This window comes from Penicillium brevicompactum (assembly GCF_028827555.1).
Source record: "Penicillium brevicompactum strain IBT 35665 chromosome Unknown utg000009l_segment0_segment0, whole genome shotgun sequence".
Classification (NCBI taxonomy): Eukaryota; Fungi; Ascomycota; class Eurotiomycetes; order Eurotiales; family Aspergillaceae; genus Penicillium; species Penicillium brevicompactum.
Window position 1 is genome coordinate 2,222,158 of NW_026623212.1, and position 16,641 is coordinate 2,238,798.

At 51.0% G+C, this 16,641-nt stretch overlaps 9 protein-coding genes across 9 annotated transcripts; 6 read left to right on the forward strand and 3 right to left on the reverse strand.

The window, feature by feature from the left end:
• Nucleotides 1-212: 212 nt before the first annotated feature.
• Nucleotides 213-1,191, forward strand: N7506_012291 (uncharacterized protein; the record flags this gene model as incomplete). The annotated part of the gene is made up of 4 exons (XM_056961582.1): nucleotides 213-233; nucleotides 298-393; nucleotides 450-920; nucleotides 982-1,191. The coding sequence occupies 4 exons, from the start codon at nucleotides 213-215 to the stop codon at nucleotides 1,189-1,191; spliced, it is 798 nt and encodes a 265-aa protein (XP_056806116.1).
• A 573-nt stretch (nucleotides 1,192-1,764) lies between these two features.
• On the forward strand, nucleotides 1,765-2,344 carry N7506_012292 (uncharacterized protein; the record flags this gene model as incomplete). Its single annotated transcript, XM_056961583.1, has 2 exons — nucleotides 1,765-2,193; nucleotides 2,258-2,344. 2 exons carry the CDS (start codon nucleotides 1,765-1,767, stop codon nucleotides 2,342-2,344), a joined length of 516 nt encoding a protein of 171 aa, XP_056806117.1.
• A 293-nt stretch (nucleotides 2,345-2,637) lies between these two features.
• Nucleotides 2,638-4,698, reverse strand: N7506_012293 (putative serine/threonine protein kinase; the record flags this gene model as incomplete). Its single annotated transcript, XM_056961584.1, has 3 exons — nucleotides 2,638-2,728; nucleotides 2,784-4,098; nucleotides 4,161-4,698. 3 exons carry the CDS (start codon nucleotides 4,696-4,698, stop codon nucleotides 2,638-2,640), a joined length of 1,944 nt encoding a protein of 647 aa, XP_056806118.1.
• An 886-nt stretch (nucleotides 4,699-5,584) lies between these two features.
• On the reverse strand, nucleotides 5,585-6,077 carry N7506_012294 (cupin domain-containing protein; the record flags this gene model as incomplete). The annotated part of the gene is made up of 3 exons (XM_056961585.1): nucleotides 5,585-5,614; nucleotides 5,678-5,909; nucleotides 5,980-6,077. 3 exons carry the CDS (start codon nucleotides 6,075-6,077, stop codon nucleotides 5,585-5,587), a joined length of 360 nt encoding a protein of 119 aa, XP_056806119.1.
• A 1,007-nt stretch (nucleotides 6,078-7,084) lies between these two features.
• Nucleotides 7,085-8,352, forward strand: N7506_012295 (kinase-like protein; the record flags this gene model as incomplete). Its single annotated transcript, XM_056961586.1, has 2 exons — nucleotides 7,085-7,226; nucleotides 7,283-8,352. The coding sequence occupies 2 exons, from the start codon at nucleotides 7,085-7,087 to the stop codon at nucleotides 8,350-8,352; spliced, it is 1,212 nt and encodes a 403-aa protein (XP_056806120.1).
• A 664-nt stretch (nucleotides 8,353-9,016) lies between these two features.
• Nucleotides 9,017-9,858, forward strand: N7506_012296 (uncharacterized protein; the record flags this gene model as incomplete). The annotated part of the gene is made up of 2 exons (XM_056961587.1): nucleotides 9,017-9,352; nucleotides 9,394-9,858. The coding sequence occupies 2 exons, from the start codon at nucleotides 9,017-9,019 to the stop codon at nucleotides 9,856-9,858; spliced, it is 801 nt and encodes a 266-aa protein (XP_056806121.1).
• A 1,632-nt stretch (nucleotides 9,859-11,490) lies between these two features.
• Nucleotides 11,491-13,790, forward strand: N7506_012297 (fungal specific transcription factor domain-containing protein; the record flags this gene model as incomplete). The annotated part of the gene is made up of 3 exons (XM_056961588.1): nucleotides 11,491-11,493; nucleotides 11,691-11,799; nucleotides 11,866-13,790. 3 exons carry the CDS (start codon nucleotides 11,491-11,493, stop codon nucleotides 13,788-13,790), a joined length of 2,037 nt encoding a protein of 678 aa, XP_056806122.1.
• A 1,167-nt stretch (nucleotides 13,791-14,957) lies between these two features.
• On the reverse strand, nucleotides 14,958-15,536 carry N7506_012298 (GNAT family N-acetyltransferase; the record flags this gene model as incomplete). Its single annotated transcript, XM_056961589.1, has 1 exon — nucleotides 14,958-15,536. One exon carries the CDS (start codon nucleotides 15,534-15,536, stop codon nucleotides 14,958-14,960), a length of 579 nt encoding a protein of 192 aa, XP_056806123.1.
• A 241-nt stretch (nucleotides 15,537-15,777) lies between these two features.
• N7506_012299 (GFA family protein) lies at nucleotides 15,778-16,365 on the forward strand (the record flags this gene model as incomplete). The annotated part of the gene is made up of 4 exons (XM_056961590.1): nucleotides 15,778-15,843; nucleotides 15,904-16,066; nucleotides 16,122-16,301; nucleotides 16,352-16,365. The coding sequence occupies 4 exons, from the start codon at nucleotides 15,778-15,780 to the stop codon at nucleotides 16,363-16,365; spliced, it is 423 nt and encodes a 140-aa protein (XP_056806124.1).
• Nucleotides 16,366-16,641: the final 276 nt, after the last annotated feature.

Consider the following 16,641-nt stretch of genomic DNA (forward strand, 5'->3'; position numbering starts at 1 on the left):
GCAATCTTCAACAATGGAATCGAAACCTCTCATGCCAAGTCCTTCTCAAACGACACAAGATGTCCATGAGCAGAGGAGATCTATTCCATTTAGAAATCTGGCAGTTGGATCTGTGATGAACATATTTCAAGGTATGCATGAGTGAGCCAGACAATATTGACATTCAGATCTTGGGTGCTGACCTATGACAAGTGACAACATTGGGTCAGCCCATGGAAGTTCTCAAGACCCACGTGAGTCAAGTATTCTCCTGTATGGGGAAGGACTGGTCCTAAATGACGATATCCATGAATTTAGTTAGCGGCCAACAGACAAGACTATCTTCGTAATGCAGTGCAGAAAACATGGGCTCGTGGAAAGGTCACTGCCTTCTACCAAGGTCTGATCCCCTGGGTAAGATTCAATTTTCACTTGCTGGGAACAAGACAAATCACTAATGGAAAAGACAGGCTTGGTTAGAAGCAACCACCAAAGGTGCAATTCTAGTCCTCACCTCTGGTGAGATTGAATATCACGCCAAAACCAAGCTCGGGGCCTCTCCGACGGTTTGCGGTGTTCTCGGTGGTATTGGAGGAGGTGTCGCCCAGTCTTACTTGACAATGGGCATGACGACATGTATGAAGACGGTTGAGGTCACTAGAACCAAAATTAGTTCCGATGGTGGTCGAGTCCCCGGCCCCATGGAGACATTTGTCAATATTTGCCGCGAAAAGGGCATTCGTGGTGTCAACAAGGGTGTCAACGCCGTGGCCCTTCGGCAGGTGACCGGATGGTCTTCTCGAATTGGAATCTCGAGGTTCGCGGAAGACAGCATCCGAAAGATCAGCGGCAAGCCCAGCGATGAAAAGTTGAAAGTTGGAGAGAAAATCTTGGCTTCAACGATTGGTGGAGCTCTTTCATGCTGGAATCAACCCTTCGAGGTATGATATTGTGCTGCTTTCCTGGTTATGGAACTTGGAATAGACTGACAGACTGGAATAGGTACTTCGCGTTGAGATGCAATCGATGAAAGCCAACCCAGACCGTCCGGCCTCTGTAACGATGGCGTCGACATTCATGTACATTGTTCGTACATCTGGTGTTCGAGGTTTGTTCCGTGGTGTGGTTCCTCGTATTGGTGTTGCAGCTTGGGCAACTATCTGCATGGTCGGATTTGGTGACATGGTTAGAGAGAAAATCACCAGCTCCTAGGCTGTGAGTGGCTGGCAGACTGAGAAACAAAACCCCCAAAATTTTCCGAGGTTTTACTTTAGGGACATTAAGCTAGCGAATGACAGAAAAAGTGGGAAGTGAAAGAGACAGGTATATACTAGGCTCTGCCTTCCAGCTCTTCACATACTCATACTCTTGCTCCTGCTCTTGTTCCAATCCACATCGACCGATATCAATAACTCATTCTTTTAATTTCTGTTATTTTTATTCATGTCCCATTCACTGCCATTCACATGTACGAAGCTTGGTAGTGGTTTGGTGTATCGGGTTAGTGTACACCAAGAGCTCTTTGGGAGGTGGTAGCTGATATTTGAAAAGAAGAAAGATTACTGTGGATAAAATGATAGCTGAATCAGAAATCCAAGTGTGTTCATTAATTGATTATTGGCCACATCTACTGTGAGCCTGCATATTCAACAAGTTGACGTTGGAATGCTTGGAAATGCCCAGCAGAGCCGAGCTAGCCCGAGCACATGACATCATCCAGGAACTCCCCCAAATCTCCCCGTCAACCTCAACCTCCTCCCATCCACACACCTCAATCCAACCACAATGTTCCGCTTCGTACGTAACCCAATCCCCAATCTCCTCCAAAAACACCCCACTAACAAACCCCAGAGCAAAACACTCGACCCAATCACCCTCTTCCACTCGCCCTCGCTGGCGGCGTCGACACGCACCCTCAACATCCTCAAGCAGGCCTCCGCAACAGCCGGCGAAGTCGCAACCGAAGACCAGGCCAGTGACCACTCCCGACACGCCAAGCAGCAGCGTGGCGACTTCGAGCTCGAGGTCACTACCAGCCCGCCGACTCTGGACCAGCTGCGCAGTATCTTGGACTATGTCTCGCCTGTCAGTGGTATTGGCGGTCCTGGCGAGAAGGTGACGTATGGTGTTGCGGAGCTTGTGAAGGGGGCTCGTGATGCGGAGGATGCTTTGAAGAAGTTTAAGGAGGATAATGAGAACTTTGTTAGACCTGTGGTATGTTGGGCTGGAATTGGAAGTGGAAGTGGAGTTGCCGTTTGCTAATTGGTTTCTTTTTTAGACTGTTGACTGGACCAACGGCCGTGCCGTCATTGGAGATCATGAGTCGGAGATTCTGCGCATGGTGCGTCAGCTTCCTGCGAACTAAGCTAGGGAATCCATGGATGTGTAATTTATACCTCTACTTTTGTTCTCGATCAATTCATACACCATTGATATTCATCAATACCCGCAGACAACGATCTAGGCCTGTATCATACAAAAAGGGAGCAGTCCACCAGATAGGAATAAAAATAAAAACGTATTGTGTTGTGAAAGATATCATTTAACAGGAAAAGAAGCGAAGATAGAAAGGATGCGCCATTAAACCCGGGGGACACAGAGACCAAGATCCAGCTCGGAGTCTTGCGTAGAAGTGAAAGAAAAACTCGAAGGGGGATCTCAGAACATCGTTCCGAATGTGCCGTCGGTGGCGATGGGCTTTCGGGGGGAGCTGCTGCGGCCATTGCTGTCAACTGCAGGTTTGCGGTGTCTAAAGAAAGAAAGTCAGTGGGTGTGAATATGTCGGAGCAAGTAATTGCACGTACCGGAAGGTAAAGCCAACAAATAGGCCCTTGCCCATCTTGTCGTCTCGATCGGCCATATCCTCCAACGCACGCTGCTTATCGTGAACCTCCTTATATTTCGCCATGTCGGCCTCGCTGCTGAAGTCGTCAAAGTATCCAGCATCCGTCTCCGAGTCGAGTTCGGGCACAAAGGGAGCGCGCTGTTCCCGGAGGCCGTTAAAGTCCACTTCGGCAAAGTAGTCGTGTGCGTGGATCTCCTTGATATTCTTGAACCGGGTATCCTTGCCAGCGACCAATTTGGTAATGAGGTCCCATGTCCGCCGTGAAAGGAAGTAGTTGGGATCTTCATAAACAGGCTTGCGCAGAACCTTCTGCCAGCGCTTCAAATTCTGCCATGTCTCTTCGACGGTGGCTCCTGCAAACGGTGGGTATCCAGCCAAGGCCTCGAACAGCATGCATCCCAAACTCCAGTAATCCACGGTGAAATCGTATTGGTCGCCCTTGAGGACTTCGGGGGCCATGTAATCCGGCGAGCCGACGATTGACTTGGCATAATTGACCTCGCGTTGGCGCAAGGACTGATATCCCTGTCGACGCTCGGCCATTGTTCGTTGCTCCATGGGCCGACCGAAGGGCACAGGCGTATTTCCGACTTCCTCGAGCTTGACACGCATGGACTCGATCTTGCCGGGACTGAGCATGCCAGCCGCGAGACCAAAGTCGGTCAGCTTGACATGACCGGTTGAGTCGATAAGGAAATTCTCTGGCTTTAAGTCACGGTGAATGTAGCCCAGAACGTGCAGAGCATCGATGCAGCTGAACATCTCCGCAATGTAGAAACGGGCGTGTCGGTTGTGCAGGACACCGGTGTTATTCAACAGGGTGCGGAAATCACCTCCCGGGACGTATTCCATGGCAAGGTAGATCTGAGAGTCATCCTGGAACGCGTAGAGCAACTTCACGAGCCATTCACTCTTCGCCGCCGTCAGGATATCACGCTCGGTGAGAATATGGCGGATTTCATCGAGTTTGAATAGCAGCTTCTTGCTCATCACCTTCAATGCGCAAACTTCACGGGTGTCCTTCTTCTGTGCCAGATACACCTGCCCATATCCTCCCTGGCCGACTTGGGTCAGAATCTGGAAGTCGCCCTGGCGAAGACGGGTGCGACGTTTGCGGAGATGCGCCCGCTCGCGCCCGAGGTATTTCAGGAGGGCGGGCTCGTGCTCTTCTTCCGGGGTCACTGGGGGGTCGGGGTAGGCGGCTTTGAATTGGGTGTGGCGGGTTTGGCGGTTGTGAACGTAGCTGAGGAGGTCGAAGTAGTGGTCGAGGAAGTCTGTAATTGTTAGAATTGGGAAGGGGAGAGTACGGTGGGACTCGAAAGCGGAACCAACTTACAGAGTTGAGTGACGTTGACCAGGCGCTTGACCTTGGGCTGTGCGAGCTTCTCAATCTCTTCGGGGGTCAGTCCCCGCATCTGCACCTGGCGTTTGGTGGTCTCATCGCGCGGTTGGTATGGCTCCTGGCGCGATAAGGCGGCCGCGGTGGGCGTGGAGCCCAATTCCTTGGTTAGGCGCGCGGGGTTGGGTGGCGTGTTCTCCTTGTTGGATCGGCGTGTTGGGCTCGACGGGGTCTGGTGGATGACGCTCTCGTTGAAGTTCTCGCTCTTCTCCGCGGAGAACATGGGATGGTTGTAGTGATTGTAGGTGGATTTGGACGGAGAGGTCGGGGTCAGTTTCATCGCCTTGTCGAAGACATTGGGCAGATCGAGTGCGCCAGGTGGTGGTCGAGACTTGCTGGGACTCCCTTGCGGGGTCTGTGGTGGACTGGTGAAGGCATCTGGCGTACCGGGGCGATCGAATTGACCGCGAGTATGCAACAGTGGAGGGGGATTGGGCAGACGGAGGCCGTGACGGTCATCTGAAACGATAGCCATGGTTGATGATGAGGGGTGGTCGAGAACACACTAGGGGAGTTAAAGGAGTTAAGCTGCCTCGCTGCCTAAGTGCCTGAACAAAGGCTCAGTTGACAACGTCAGGGGGGTTTTCTTTTGTTTTCTTTCTTTTCTTCTCTTAATTTCCACAAAGAACAATGAACAATAATCTTGTCCAAGAACCTTGGAAGGAGTCAAGGTTTATGTTTATTATTTCGCCAGTCGATCCCTCTCCAGTCCACCCGATCGACTCTGATCTTGATTCCGACAATCCCTGGGAAATAATCGAATTCACTCGTTGCCGCAGCAACTCCTCCCCCACGTCGTACAGATGGAGGTTTTTCGCTCGATCGAAGCGAGCTGAGCGCGATCCACTTGGGCCTTGATTGAGTTCCTGGACTAGCGGGACTAAACAGATTAACTCAATTCCTCCTGGGCTCATTGGACTGAACGAATCTGTCTGGACAGCCCCTCCTCCCCTCCTGCGAGAGGGAGCTGACGTGAAACAGTGGGCCTCGGACGTCGGAAATTGAGATGTTTTGCATGGTGTCGCACATATTTCACTGCACTTGCAACTGCAGAAGCAATTATTGTCCGAGAGCAGGTGGCCTGGGATATTCATGCACCTCATATGCTATTACGCTAAGGTGCTAAGATACTCTGCAAGGGTGAACAACAACACACTACCGAATTGAGCCCACCCATCCATGGTTGCCAGTTGCAAGGCACGGGAAATATAATTGGATCGGAGCAAGCAACCAAGGAACAGTCAAGGGAGAATCTTGGAAAGGTGGTAAAATAATAGGGTCCATCTGCATTTCAATTGGACAATTGACATCGACACTATAGCAGTAGTCTGTCCAGGGTTAGGTCTAGCACTATATATTATTCACGCAGCGCCCTGCTTTCGTTGGCCCGTCTACTCGTCATTCATTAGCGTAGTTCAGCCTCAGCCGCAGCGGAATACGAAGGGAATACCCACGTAGAATGCTAGTCCATAATCCTCCGTCGTGAAAGTGATGGTCGCGCCCTTGGGGAAATAAAACACATCGCCCGGAGTCCCCGTCACCTTCTGGCCCGTCTCGTCGGAGATTTCAAATTTCCCCTCCAAAATGATCTTCATTTCGTCATAGGTGTAGGTGTACACCAGTGGGGTGCCTTTCTCCAGTCGATAGAAGCCCGCCGACATGGGCTTGTCGGGGTTCTCCTTTTCACTAGATGGACATTTGGTGAGTGGGAGAACATTTTGAGAAAGCGAGGAGAGACAAAACAGAGGGAACCCACCTGGTCTCGATGTCGCCGAGGAAAGCATTCTCGTTGGCAATAAGTGGCGGCTTAAAAGTGGATTGCGCCTTAGCGTGGTAGGTGAAGGGGACCGACATGTTGGATAAAATTGATTGTTTGATTGAACACACAAAATAAATGTCAGATATAATTCCAATTTCTTTCTCTCTCGTCGAGCGCACCCGTTACTTATACCTCTGCCCTCGTGTACGAAGTACACTTTGTCGCGATCGAAAGAGGGGATATCTCGAGCAACCAACCCCCTGGGATCTGGGCAACTTGATGCGAAAGAAGACCATGCTCGGATCCGATGTCCAGACTAGGCAGCTCGCAAGAGATCTGATTGATATCGACAGGCACAGTGAGGGGTTTGATGAGGGGAACAGCGAAGTTGTCAGATGGAATCGTGAATGGCGAGCGGGCAGCTGCAGCTGCAGCTTTCCCAGGCCTTGCGAGACCGAGCTGGATAGCTTGACGTGGAATACAATCCGCCCTGGAGTTTGTGAGGCCTCATTATGTCGTGAACAAGATGATGTTGGTTCGAGAATCTCCCACCAGGGGGAACTTTTTGCTAGTTTGGGTTAGACTGTGTCAACCAGCCATGTACGAACACTGCCAACGATACTCCGTACATCCATTTTCTCCCTATTAATAAATCGCTACGCATCATCGAGGGTTTGATTTTCTTTCTCATGATCAACCTGGACCATCGAGATACCATGCAATGGACAAATCAAGCCCCGAGCTGGTTGAACTCCTGCAAAGGAGTATGCATTCAACCTGCGTCGACAACTTCGGTCAAACTCCTCCTCCGAGATCCGGGATAAACAACTAAACGCTTCAAGGTATTAGTCTCGCGTCGACGACATCACTCGAGAGGATGAAATAACATGATCTCCTTGGTCGAACTTGTTGGGCTCAAATGACCCCCCTCATACGGCGATGAGTCAAGTATTGTCCTTGACCCGTTGGTGGTTGCGCCCGCATCATGTATGCTCCCCAGCAATTGCTCCTGTCTTTCGAAAGGGGCATCTGTCACTGCTGCGTCATAGTCAACCTCGCTGCGCGTTGACTCTCACCGCGTCCAGATTAACGGAGACCAACGATGATATCAGCACGCGTCTCCTCTACGAGCCTCTGGAGGAAGTCGAAAGACTTGAGTACTATGAACCAGGGGGTTATCACCCCGTTCAAATCAACGATCACTTTCACGGTCGGTACCGAGTTGTTCACAAGCTGGGGCATGGGTCCTTTTCAACTGCGTGGCTGGCACGTGATGAACAACTTAATAAATACGTTGCAGTGAAAGTTTGCACAGCGAACACAAATCCAACGGAAGTGGACATTATTTCTCGACTCACTCCCCCTCGTTGTTCTGCAGTCAATCATCCAGGAAAGATGATGATCCCTTCGATTCTGGATCAATTCACCATCCACGGCCCCAATGGTACCCATACTTGCTACATCACAGCACCAGCGAGTACTAGTCTCTCCGGGGCAAAAGATGGCTCATGGATTCGCTTATTCCAGCTCGATGTAGCCCGGTCACTGGCCGCACAACTCGTTTTGGCTGTGGACTATATACACGCGCAGGGAATTGTTCACGGAGACCTTCACCTCGGCAACATTCTTCTCAAACTTCCTCCCAGTTTTGACCAGCTCTCACTTGACCAATTATATGAGAAATACGGAGCACCGGAGCTAGACCCAGTTGTTCGTCTAAATGACAATCCGCTTCCGCTTCCACCTGGTGTCCCATCTCATGGCATCATACCGATATGGCTGGGGAAAGCGAGTGAAAATATCTCACTTCCAGAGACCAGGATCTTACTTACAGACTTTGGTGAAGCCTTTGACCCCTCTAAAGAAAGGAAATGCGAATCTCGCACCCCCCTTGTCATCCGTCCTCCCGAGGCGCGGTTCGAGCCAAATACTTTGTCTTTTCCATCAGACATTTGGACTCTCGCCTGTACCATATGGTGTATCATAGCCCAACGGCCACTATTTGAAGGGTGGTTCGCGACCGAGGACGATATGACCTGCGAGCACGTCGATGTTCTTGGTATTCTACCACCGGAATGGTGGAAGAGGTGGGAGGCGCGAGGACTCAAGTTTACGGAGGATGGTAAGCCAATCAACCGCAGATATCTCCAATCTTGGAACGATCGGTTTGAAGATAGTGTGCAAGAACCTAGACAAAAGGAGGGCTTGCCGTCACTAGATGCAAAGGAGAGTCAAGCTTTCTTCGACATGCTACGGCCGATGCTCTCATTCAGACCTGAGAATCGCCCTACTACCAAGCAAATTCTCGATTCGGAATGGATGCGGAAATGGGCTCTGCCTGAATATGAGAAGATCCGAGATAATGTATGAGCTACTGTTAAGTACCTTGCGCATTGATCAGTCTGGTAATTGAGCTTGGCTGGTCACAGCGGTATGTAATGCATCTTGATACATCGGCATTTGCGCTCAACAGGGTAGAGTGAAATGAGATGAGGCATCCTCAAAGAAGTAGGAGAGAAATTCTGACCGGTATCAAACGAGAAAAGATCGAGAATTGATCACTCACGTACTTCATTGCATGAACGCGTTGCCAATGGTTATATGGGGTGTGGGCAAGAATCTCTCTCCAGTTGACTCTCTACTTGATTGAACTGGCCATTGACGTTGTTGAATGTGCAACACAAATCCATTTCTCATGGATTAGTCAATAGCGCTTCATCTCAATAATTACTCGAGTTACATTGTCTTTTCATTTACTCTCGACATAACTCGCATGACAATACCATAAGTTATAGCATACCTAATATACGATCTATTCAATGTCTAGATGAAGCTTCTCGCTCACTTCCAATATAGCAATAAGCTTAGATCCCATTAGAAGTCAGACACAATAGCCTCAATACAGAGTAGTTAGATATATAAGTCTCAGTGAGGATGCCCTCACTTTTTCCTCACTTTCTCTTCAAGCAAACATCACTTCCACTGCTGCGGCCATCGCATCCTGCCTTTCAGCTTTCGTCTTTTTTTTTAGAAAATGACCAACATGGTGCTGGACGCCACTGCCACCGGGGTTCCCTTCTCTTTGAATGACCTCCAGGTACTTGCTGGCGAGTACCTGGGTGGTCCTTCTCAGGGTTGGGACCCCCAAAACGCCTTCGGTCATTTGTTCGGTTCGGGTCTCGACCCGAAGATGTTTGTTCTGCGCGCTCACCTCACCGCGCTGTTGGGCGAGATCATTCTCGTCCTCAACCCCGGCACGCCGGATGCGTGCATCCTCCGTCTGAATGTGGCCCCCGAATACCTCTGGGTCGGAATTCACTGGGCTGGGCCCGAAATCGGTATGTGCTCATTCTCACTTCTCCTCTGCTCAGTTCAGTTCTGTCTTTAAAGAGCCCTCACTAAATGCTTCAGCCCCCCCTCTCCGCCTACGTCGACGGCCTCCTCTTCCTCTGCACGAGCCGGCCTCTCATGGCATGGTCGGTCATGCACCACTCTCGCCCTGTCCAGCAGTGGCAGTCCCTCATGGGCGCCCTGCAACGATACCTGGACTCGGCATCCTCAGTCGGTCCGGCACCCACCGACGTCAACAGGGCGCACCCTGGCGTCGAGCGTTCTCCGCCCCGCCCTGTTGACACCATGATTCGGGATTTGGCCCCCGACATGGACCTCTGCGAAGTCCCCGTCACTGGCTTCGCCGCTGCGGCTCCCGCTCCCGCTTTTCCTCCTGCCGCCACCGCCGCTCCTCCTCTCACGGCGCCTGCCATCAGCTCTCGCTCGGCGGCCGCGATGTTCCTCAATCGCCGGCCTCGGTGTTCGCCCAGCCCCGACTACGAGGCTGCCTCGAGGGCCCGCAAGGCTTACCGTGCCCGTTGCTAGGGCGGTAGGGGAGATGGTTCGTTTGGATTTTTTTTTTTTGTTTTTTTCTTTTGTTTTTTTCTTTTGTTTTTTTTCTTTTGTTTTTTTCTTTTGTTTTTTTCTTTTGTTTCTTTTTCTTTTTCTTTCTTGTGCGACCTGGTGTCGTCTGAGTTTTGTTAGTGCGGCCAATGAAGAAACTTTGCGGTCGTCTCTTGTTCCTTTTGCCTTGTAGTCTGCTTCAGTAGCGTAGCCTTGAGAACATGGAGAGTTCCAGTAGAACATTGTCCGGGTCAGGGGCAATGGCTGTATGCTCAACTTCGAGTGTGGGGTAAACGGAGGTCAGTGTACCGTGGATGCAAGGCGGGGGACCCGGTTCCCCGGTCCAGAATCCGGGGTACCGTGCTGCTTATGTGATGTTCTTGAGCCCTGGGCATAGTATTCTTGGGAGTGACGAAGCATTGCATCGCGTGTGCAGATCACCGCGGGGTCAACGTTGTCTTCCATGCGTACATCAGTGTGTTGGCATATTGTCCGTAGACCGCTGCATGTCCGACTTGAGAAGTCCGAGGTCGGACATTCATTTTTCTTACATCCCTTACTTCTTTCTCGGATCACCTTTGTCCTCGGGTCATATTCGCAGATAACTCTGCATCTATAGATCCCATGGATGGCCTCGGGGGCTGTTTATACAGCGAACAAGATTCCAGAAATACCTGCCCTAGGAAGTATACAATGCCCCTGGGCGTACCTTACCACCATTTGCCCTCAGATTGATCTCACCGAGATCAGCTCAGTGCCCAGGCCCACTAATGGCCATCACTCAACTAGCTTCCAGCAGCTATCGACCAATTACATCCCAGCAAAAACCAAGGGCGGGAGACAGGTGACCGGGTGCAGAAGCCTTGATTCTTGACCAGACTGACCACACAAACAACTCACAGCCCAGGGCCATTAGGTAACAATAAACGATAGGTGAAAATAATGCGCCGACATGGAAGTGCATATATCACCCTGGTCCCACCGGAGTATCGGGCATCAATGATAACAATTCACATGGAACATCTCGAGCGGCTCGAAGCCCACTGTACCAGATTGAAGAACGATAGCATATCACACTGCCAATCTCTTGATGACATTATCGGATGTCGGGTCTACATCCGTGTGCCGAAGACCAGTGGCGTTGGAGAAGATTGGAGGTCTCCGCACTGGGTTGTTTACTATGGAGATTAGCAGGAGAGCGCAACTATACAACTATACACTTGAAGGAATATATTTCACATAACATTGGAAGCCAATGTATTCTAATTAAAAAGATAACTCCCTAAGTCCTTCTCAATGTACAGTACTTTGTCGAAAAGAAAAAAAGAGGAGAGACGGAGGGATGCCGGACGAGATCGGCATCCCCGCATGGGCTTATCATCTCCTCTCGCCTCCGCTGCATTCCCTATCAACTCGCTACTATTGGGTCTTCATCCTCCTATTATCACTTCATTCTTCTCTGCCTTCTTTTTTGTGCTGTGAATGTGAATGGGTTCGTCCTTCGACTGGGTATGGAAAGCATCAAAATTCCGTCTCCGTCTACAATCTTGACCGATCACCCACCGCGGGGGAATCCAACAAGGACACAGAAGCCAAAACAAACAAAAAGCCGAAATGGTAAGTGTGTGAAACTTCCGAAATTACAAGCACAAGCACTCGTGGAATAGCAGAGACTCCAGTAGCCATCGGGTTCCTCAGTGTGAAGTGTGGAGTGTTGAGCGTGGAGTATCAGTATTAACCCCATCTTAACAGGCTGTGTCACTTGCAAAGCCAAACGGCTGAAATGCGATGAAATCAAACCAACCTGTCAACAGTGCGAGAGGCGAAAAGTGAAATGTGGAGGATACAAAAAAGACTTCAAATGGCGACCGTTCGAGGAGACCAACTTGGCTCCTGGCCGACCTACCGTGAAAGCCAAGAAAGGTACTATTTGACTATTTTCGCTCTTCAACGCGGGAAGTGAAGGCCGGAAGTTGACACGAACTGCAGCTGCCTCGGATCAGCCGCCCACGACAGACAGCTTTCCCACGCCTCCGAACACCGAGCAATCGGCCTCGCCGGTGCGCATATCGCACAAGCCTCTTGCGCTTCATTCGCCGCCCGGTTCCCCGATGCAGAGTTCCCCGATTAGTATCACCAGTTTCCCGTCAGAAGTACCCTCGACCGATGATCTCTCGGCAAATCGAGATGAATCCTCCATGGTCGATGGCAGCGTGCCGCTGAATGTGAATGTTTCTTTGTCGGCCGACTCGCCTCCTTTCAACTTCCTTTCCTTCTTAGAACCCTTTCAAGACTCGCTATCGCTGGCAAATTCGTTAGTCTCGGATGCCGACACAGGCCCGAGCAAGCCAGTACATTTTGGACCCGAACAGATAAGCCTCACTGCCTCCGGGCTGAGTTTCTCCCAGCTGCTGGAAGACGAAGACGACGATATCGAAGAAATCATCCGTCGGTCGGATCCCGGTCTGGGACCGTGGAATTTGAACTTGCCGGATATAGACGCTTTTAATTTCGAAACCTGCAGTGTCCCCGGGAGTCCCTCTTTGCCTGCAGGGAGCCCCGAAATGCTGGTCTTGCGATTTGACAAGCTCACCTGTGGAATCCTCTCCGTCAAGGATGGGGCTTCGGAGAACCCATGGCGCACGCTGGTCTGGCCACTAGCGAAGAGCACGCCTGCCCTCCGCCATGCGATCTTCGCCCTGGCGGCTTTCCACTCGGGAAAGGAAAACCAGTATCTCCGAGTCCAGGGCGTGAAGCACATGAGACAAAGTATGGCGTTCCTGGTGGAGAATATTCAGAACATGCGAGCCGACACCGCACTGGCAACCAGTCTGGCGCTAGCGTTCGCAGACACTTGGGATCAACATACGCGAACCTGTATCCAGCACCTGCGTGGAGCAAAGGCTTTGATGTCCCAGGTCATCACAACCGGTATGCAAGGAACGGCCAGTGACGAGGAACTCGACCGTATCCGCTTTCTGTATAACACCTGGTCCTATATGGATGTGATAGCGCGCTTGACCTCGCTGGATGACTGCGGTCCCCAAAATTGGGATTCATCTATCTTCGACGTACCCAATAACACAGTGCACGATATTGATCCTTTAATGGGCTGTGCGACGACGTTATATCCCTTGATGAGTCGAGTTGCGAAGTTGATCCAACACGTCCGCAAGAGCGTGTCGAATACCGTATCGGTTGTGGCGCAAGCAATGGAGCTCAAGGCTCTGCTCGAGCAGTGGGAGCCTCCGCGCTGGTTTGAGCCGCCGGAGGACCCCCAATCTGAGGTTCAGCATAGTATCCAGGTAGCGCATGCTTATCGCTGGGCTACACTGCTATATCTGCACCAGGCCGTTCCGGAGATTCCCTCTGAGCCCGCAGATGAGCTAGCCAAACGCGTGCTCATCTTGCTGGCCACTGTTCCATACACATCTCGCACGACCATCATTCAAATGTTCCCTCTGGTAGCAGCGGGCGCGGAGGTTGACGCCGATGATGATCGCAAATGGGTTCTGGACCGATGGACCACAATCCAGGCTCGATTGATGCTCGGCGGGGTCGACCGGTGCTTGGAGGTCTTGAAGGAAGTCTGGGGTCGTCGTGATGCCATGAATGCAAGGAGGGAGCACGAGATGGGCTCGCGACGAGCTGGGTCGGCTTCTTCGGACAGAGAGCGCACGAGCTCTTCCTTGCCGAATGATTTCAACAACTACGGACTCAACGGGTTCCGTAAGAATTCGATGGCTGGTCGGGGCCAGGTCAGACATGCGCGTCGAGGCTCAGCTTTGGCTTCATTGGAGAACATTGAGTTCGAGAGAACTGTTCGTGGCAAGTTGCACTGGGTGAATGTGATGGCTGAATGGGGATGGGACGGTTGGTTTTGCAATCCCTTTTTGATCAAGTCTCCCAACTGATTCAAGGTTTACAGTCTTCGTTGGTTAGTATCATGCCAACGATCATTTCGCCTTTCTTTTCGCCTTTTCTGGAAATGGGCACGAGAGTCCAGCATTCCGGCCGTGCTGTCTCGCACTGTACTAATCTGCCTCACAAAACTAGCTTGGTTGTACTGGGTGTCTTCTATTATAATCCATTGTGCTGCGATATTCTGTTGGGATTTGCTTTACCAGCGCGGCGTTGTGAGAACATACTCACTGTGATGATTTATGACAACAATTTCTTGAGACTCTGAAACTGTGAAACTGTGATTTTACTCTGACTACCAATCGTGTTCGATCTAGGTAATCTTCCCCTGGTGTACTTGTGGCTCCGGTCGCCATCCATTCGCCCATTGCAACTTTCCAACCGCGACCATCCCTTCCATTGGATTGAAATCCCAAGCAACTGATCTCTATCTCTTCGTCACCAGCCCGCTACCTTCTCGACCTTCCAATTGGAAATGTAACATTGATAGCATGACTCAATGCCTACCGATTATGGGCTCTTGTCCCCTGACAGTCTACGCTGGTCATGTTCATCGCACTCGTGTCGATGAATCTCACTCTTCCATTCCTTGAACTGGGATCAGAGTCCAATCAACCAGCCGTACGGAGTAAGCCCGGAGCCAATCACTGTGGCGGTGACCCACCTATGGTAATCGGCGTCTCACCATTTTCGTAGATGAATCTTCAGTCTTCGCACCTCAAGAGCCTGCTTAACGAGCGATTACAATGTGGCTCCACAAGCCTAATGTAAGTCTGAATCGGTGAGAGACTTTAACATCTAAGCAGGCCAATTGCAAGAATCTTGTTCGGTGTAGAATCAAATTTGAGCTCTGGAGCAGCTCCTACTCGTCTCATTGCACATAGAGTCGGTGTCGGAATTATCTATGCATAGATGCTTCGTACATACTGACCCTTGTTCTTTGTAAGCCCTGATTTTCCACTCGAATATCCACGATGCTCGGGGAGGAACCGAGTTGATATTTCAAAGATTCTCAGGTTATTACCAATGCTTTGATTTGTTGGGGCCAGAATGCTTAGTGATTATGGTAGACCTTCTCACGACTCTCATTGCCCGATATAAACAAAGCAGATGAAATTATAATATAGTACAATCCTTATATCCAGTACTAGTAGTTTCGATCAGCCTGGCGTCAGCGCAAGTCGCATATGCGTGGTCTGCCAGGAAGGATCGCTCTCAACATCGACAATGTTGAATTCCTGGCGCTCCCAGAAGCGGATCGCCCCAGGCAGAAAAGGATGGGTGTGTAGGTATAAGCATTCAACACCTGCTTCAATCGCATGCTTACGCAGGGCCGCGAACATTTCCGCCGCCAGGCCGAAGCGACGGTATTTGGGGGTGACGAATAAGCGTACGATCTCCACAGTTTTACGATCGTCTAGACCAAGATGAGGGAAGCGATGGTCGTACGGCAAGTATCCGAGACCAGCGATCAATTGGCCTTGGTCATGGGCGACTAGAAAATGGCCCTCGCCTGTGATGTAGGCTTCGGTGAAATGCGTTAGGTCCCATGGCGGGGATCCGATGAGTGATGGGAAGAGCTCGCGGCGTGCGCATTGGATAAAATTGGATGTTTCTGTTGCGGCAGCTCGGCTGACAGGTGTGATGGTCCAGGTGGGTATTGGTTCAGGTTGCAGGTAGAGGTGTTCGCCCGTGTGGGTGCACGTCAGGCCTCCCGGTGTCGGGTTATTAGTGCACATAATTGGGATTTGGGTTGGACTTCATAAACCTGGGCTCATTGAGACAGTTCTACCCTTGGATTGTCAAGCTGAGCTGTTCAAATTGTAGAGAATTCATTCTTCACCAGCCACATCTTGGCATAGCCACGTCTTGGCACGGCTCGTGCAATCTACATCTCATCAGTTACCCACCAGAGCTTCATCTCCTTCATCTCTCAGTGAGCCGCATCGCCTTTACAACTAAGTCTTCCAATTCTGAACAATGCCCGTCGGTGGTTGTTTCTGCGGCAAAGTCCGACTCAGTCTGAACGGCCAACCGGTGACGTCAGTCAGTCCCCCAATTCACCTCGACCCCTTCACCCCTCTCATTCTATATACTCCCTCCTAGGGCCTATGCTACTGCGATGACTGTCGCAAGCTCACTGGAGCACCATCCACCTACAACTTCATCGCCAAATCCTCAGACGTGACCATCACAGGCACTCCCAAAGAAGTAGCCAAGTCCGCGGATAGCGGAAACTATATCAAAAATTACTTTTGTCCTGACTGTGGTTTGTATCGCGATTGTCGATCTTGGAGGCTACCAGTGATTAACGAATGCGATAGGTACGCCACTTTATGGGCATAAGATCAATCCCGACGGAGAGGCGGATGGGACCACTATCATCCGGGCGGGGATCTTCGATGATGGGCGCATTGTGAGGGATCGGAAGCCTGATGCTGAGATCTTTACTGAGAGGAGGCCGACGTGGATCAATCCGGTAGAGGGGGCTGCTCAATTTTGTGGTATGCTCTGACGCGGTTGCGCTGAGTGAGCGAGCTGACTCCATGTATAGCTCCTTCGCCTTGAATGGCTTTGGGAGCTTGGTGAAGGGACGGTTGATGGGACGATGAATGGGATTCAGTGGTCTGTTTTTCCATTTGGTTGATATATGGCGTTCTGTTGGTGGGGTGGCTAGGGGTGCAAACCTTGGAAGTAGAATATCTCCGGGGCTTGGGAATGGATATCGCACCTACATCAATCTACTCCGTAGATATATCAAGAATAGCCCAAAAGAGTCGAGTATAAGAAGCTTCGAGCGGGATCCACCTGCCCCCCCGCTTGGACCCCAGACTCGGTCTTCTG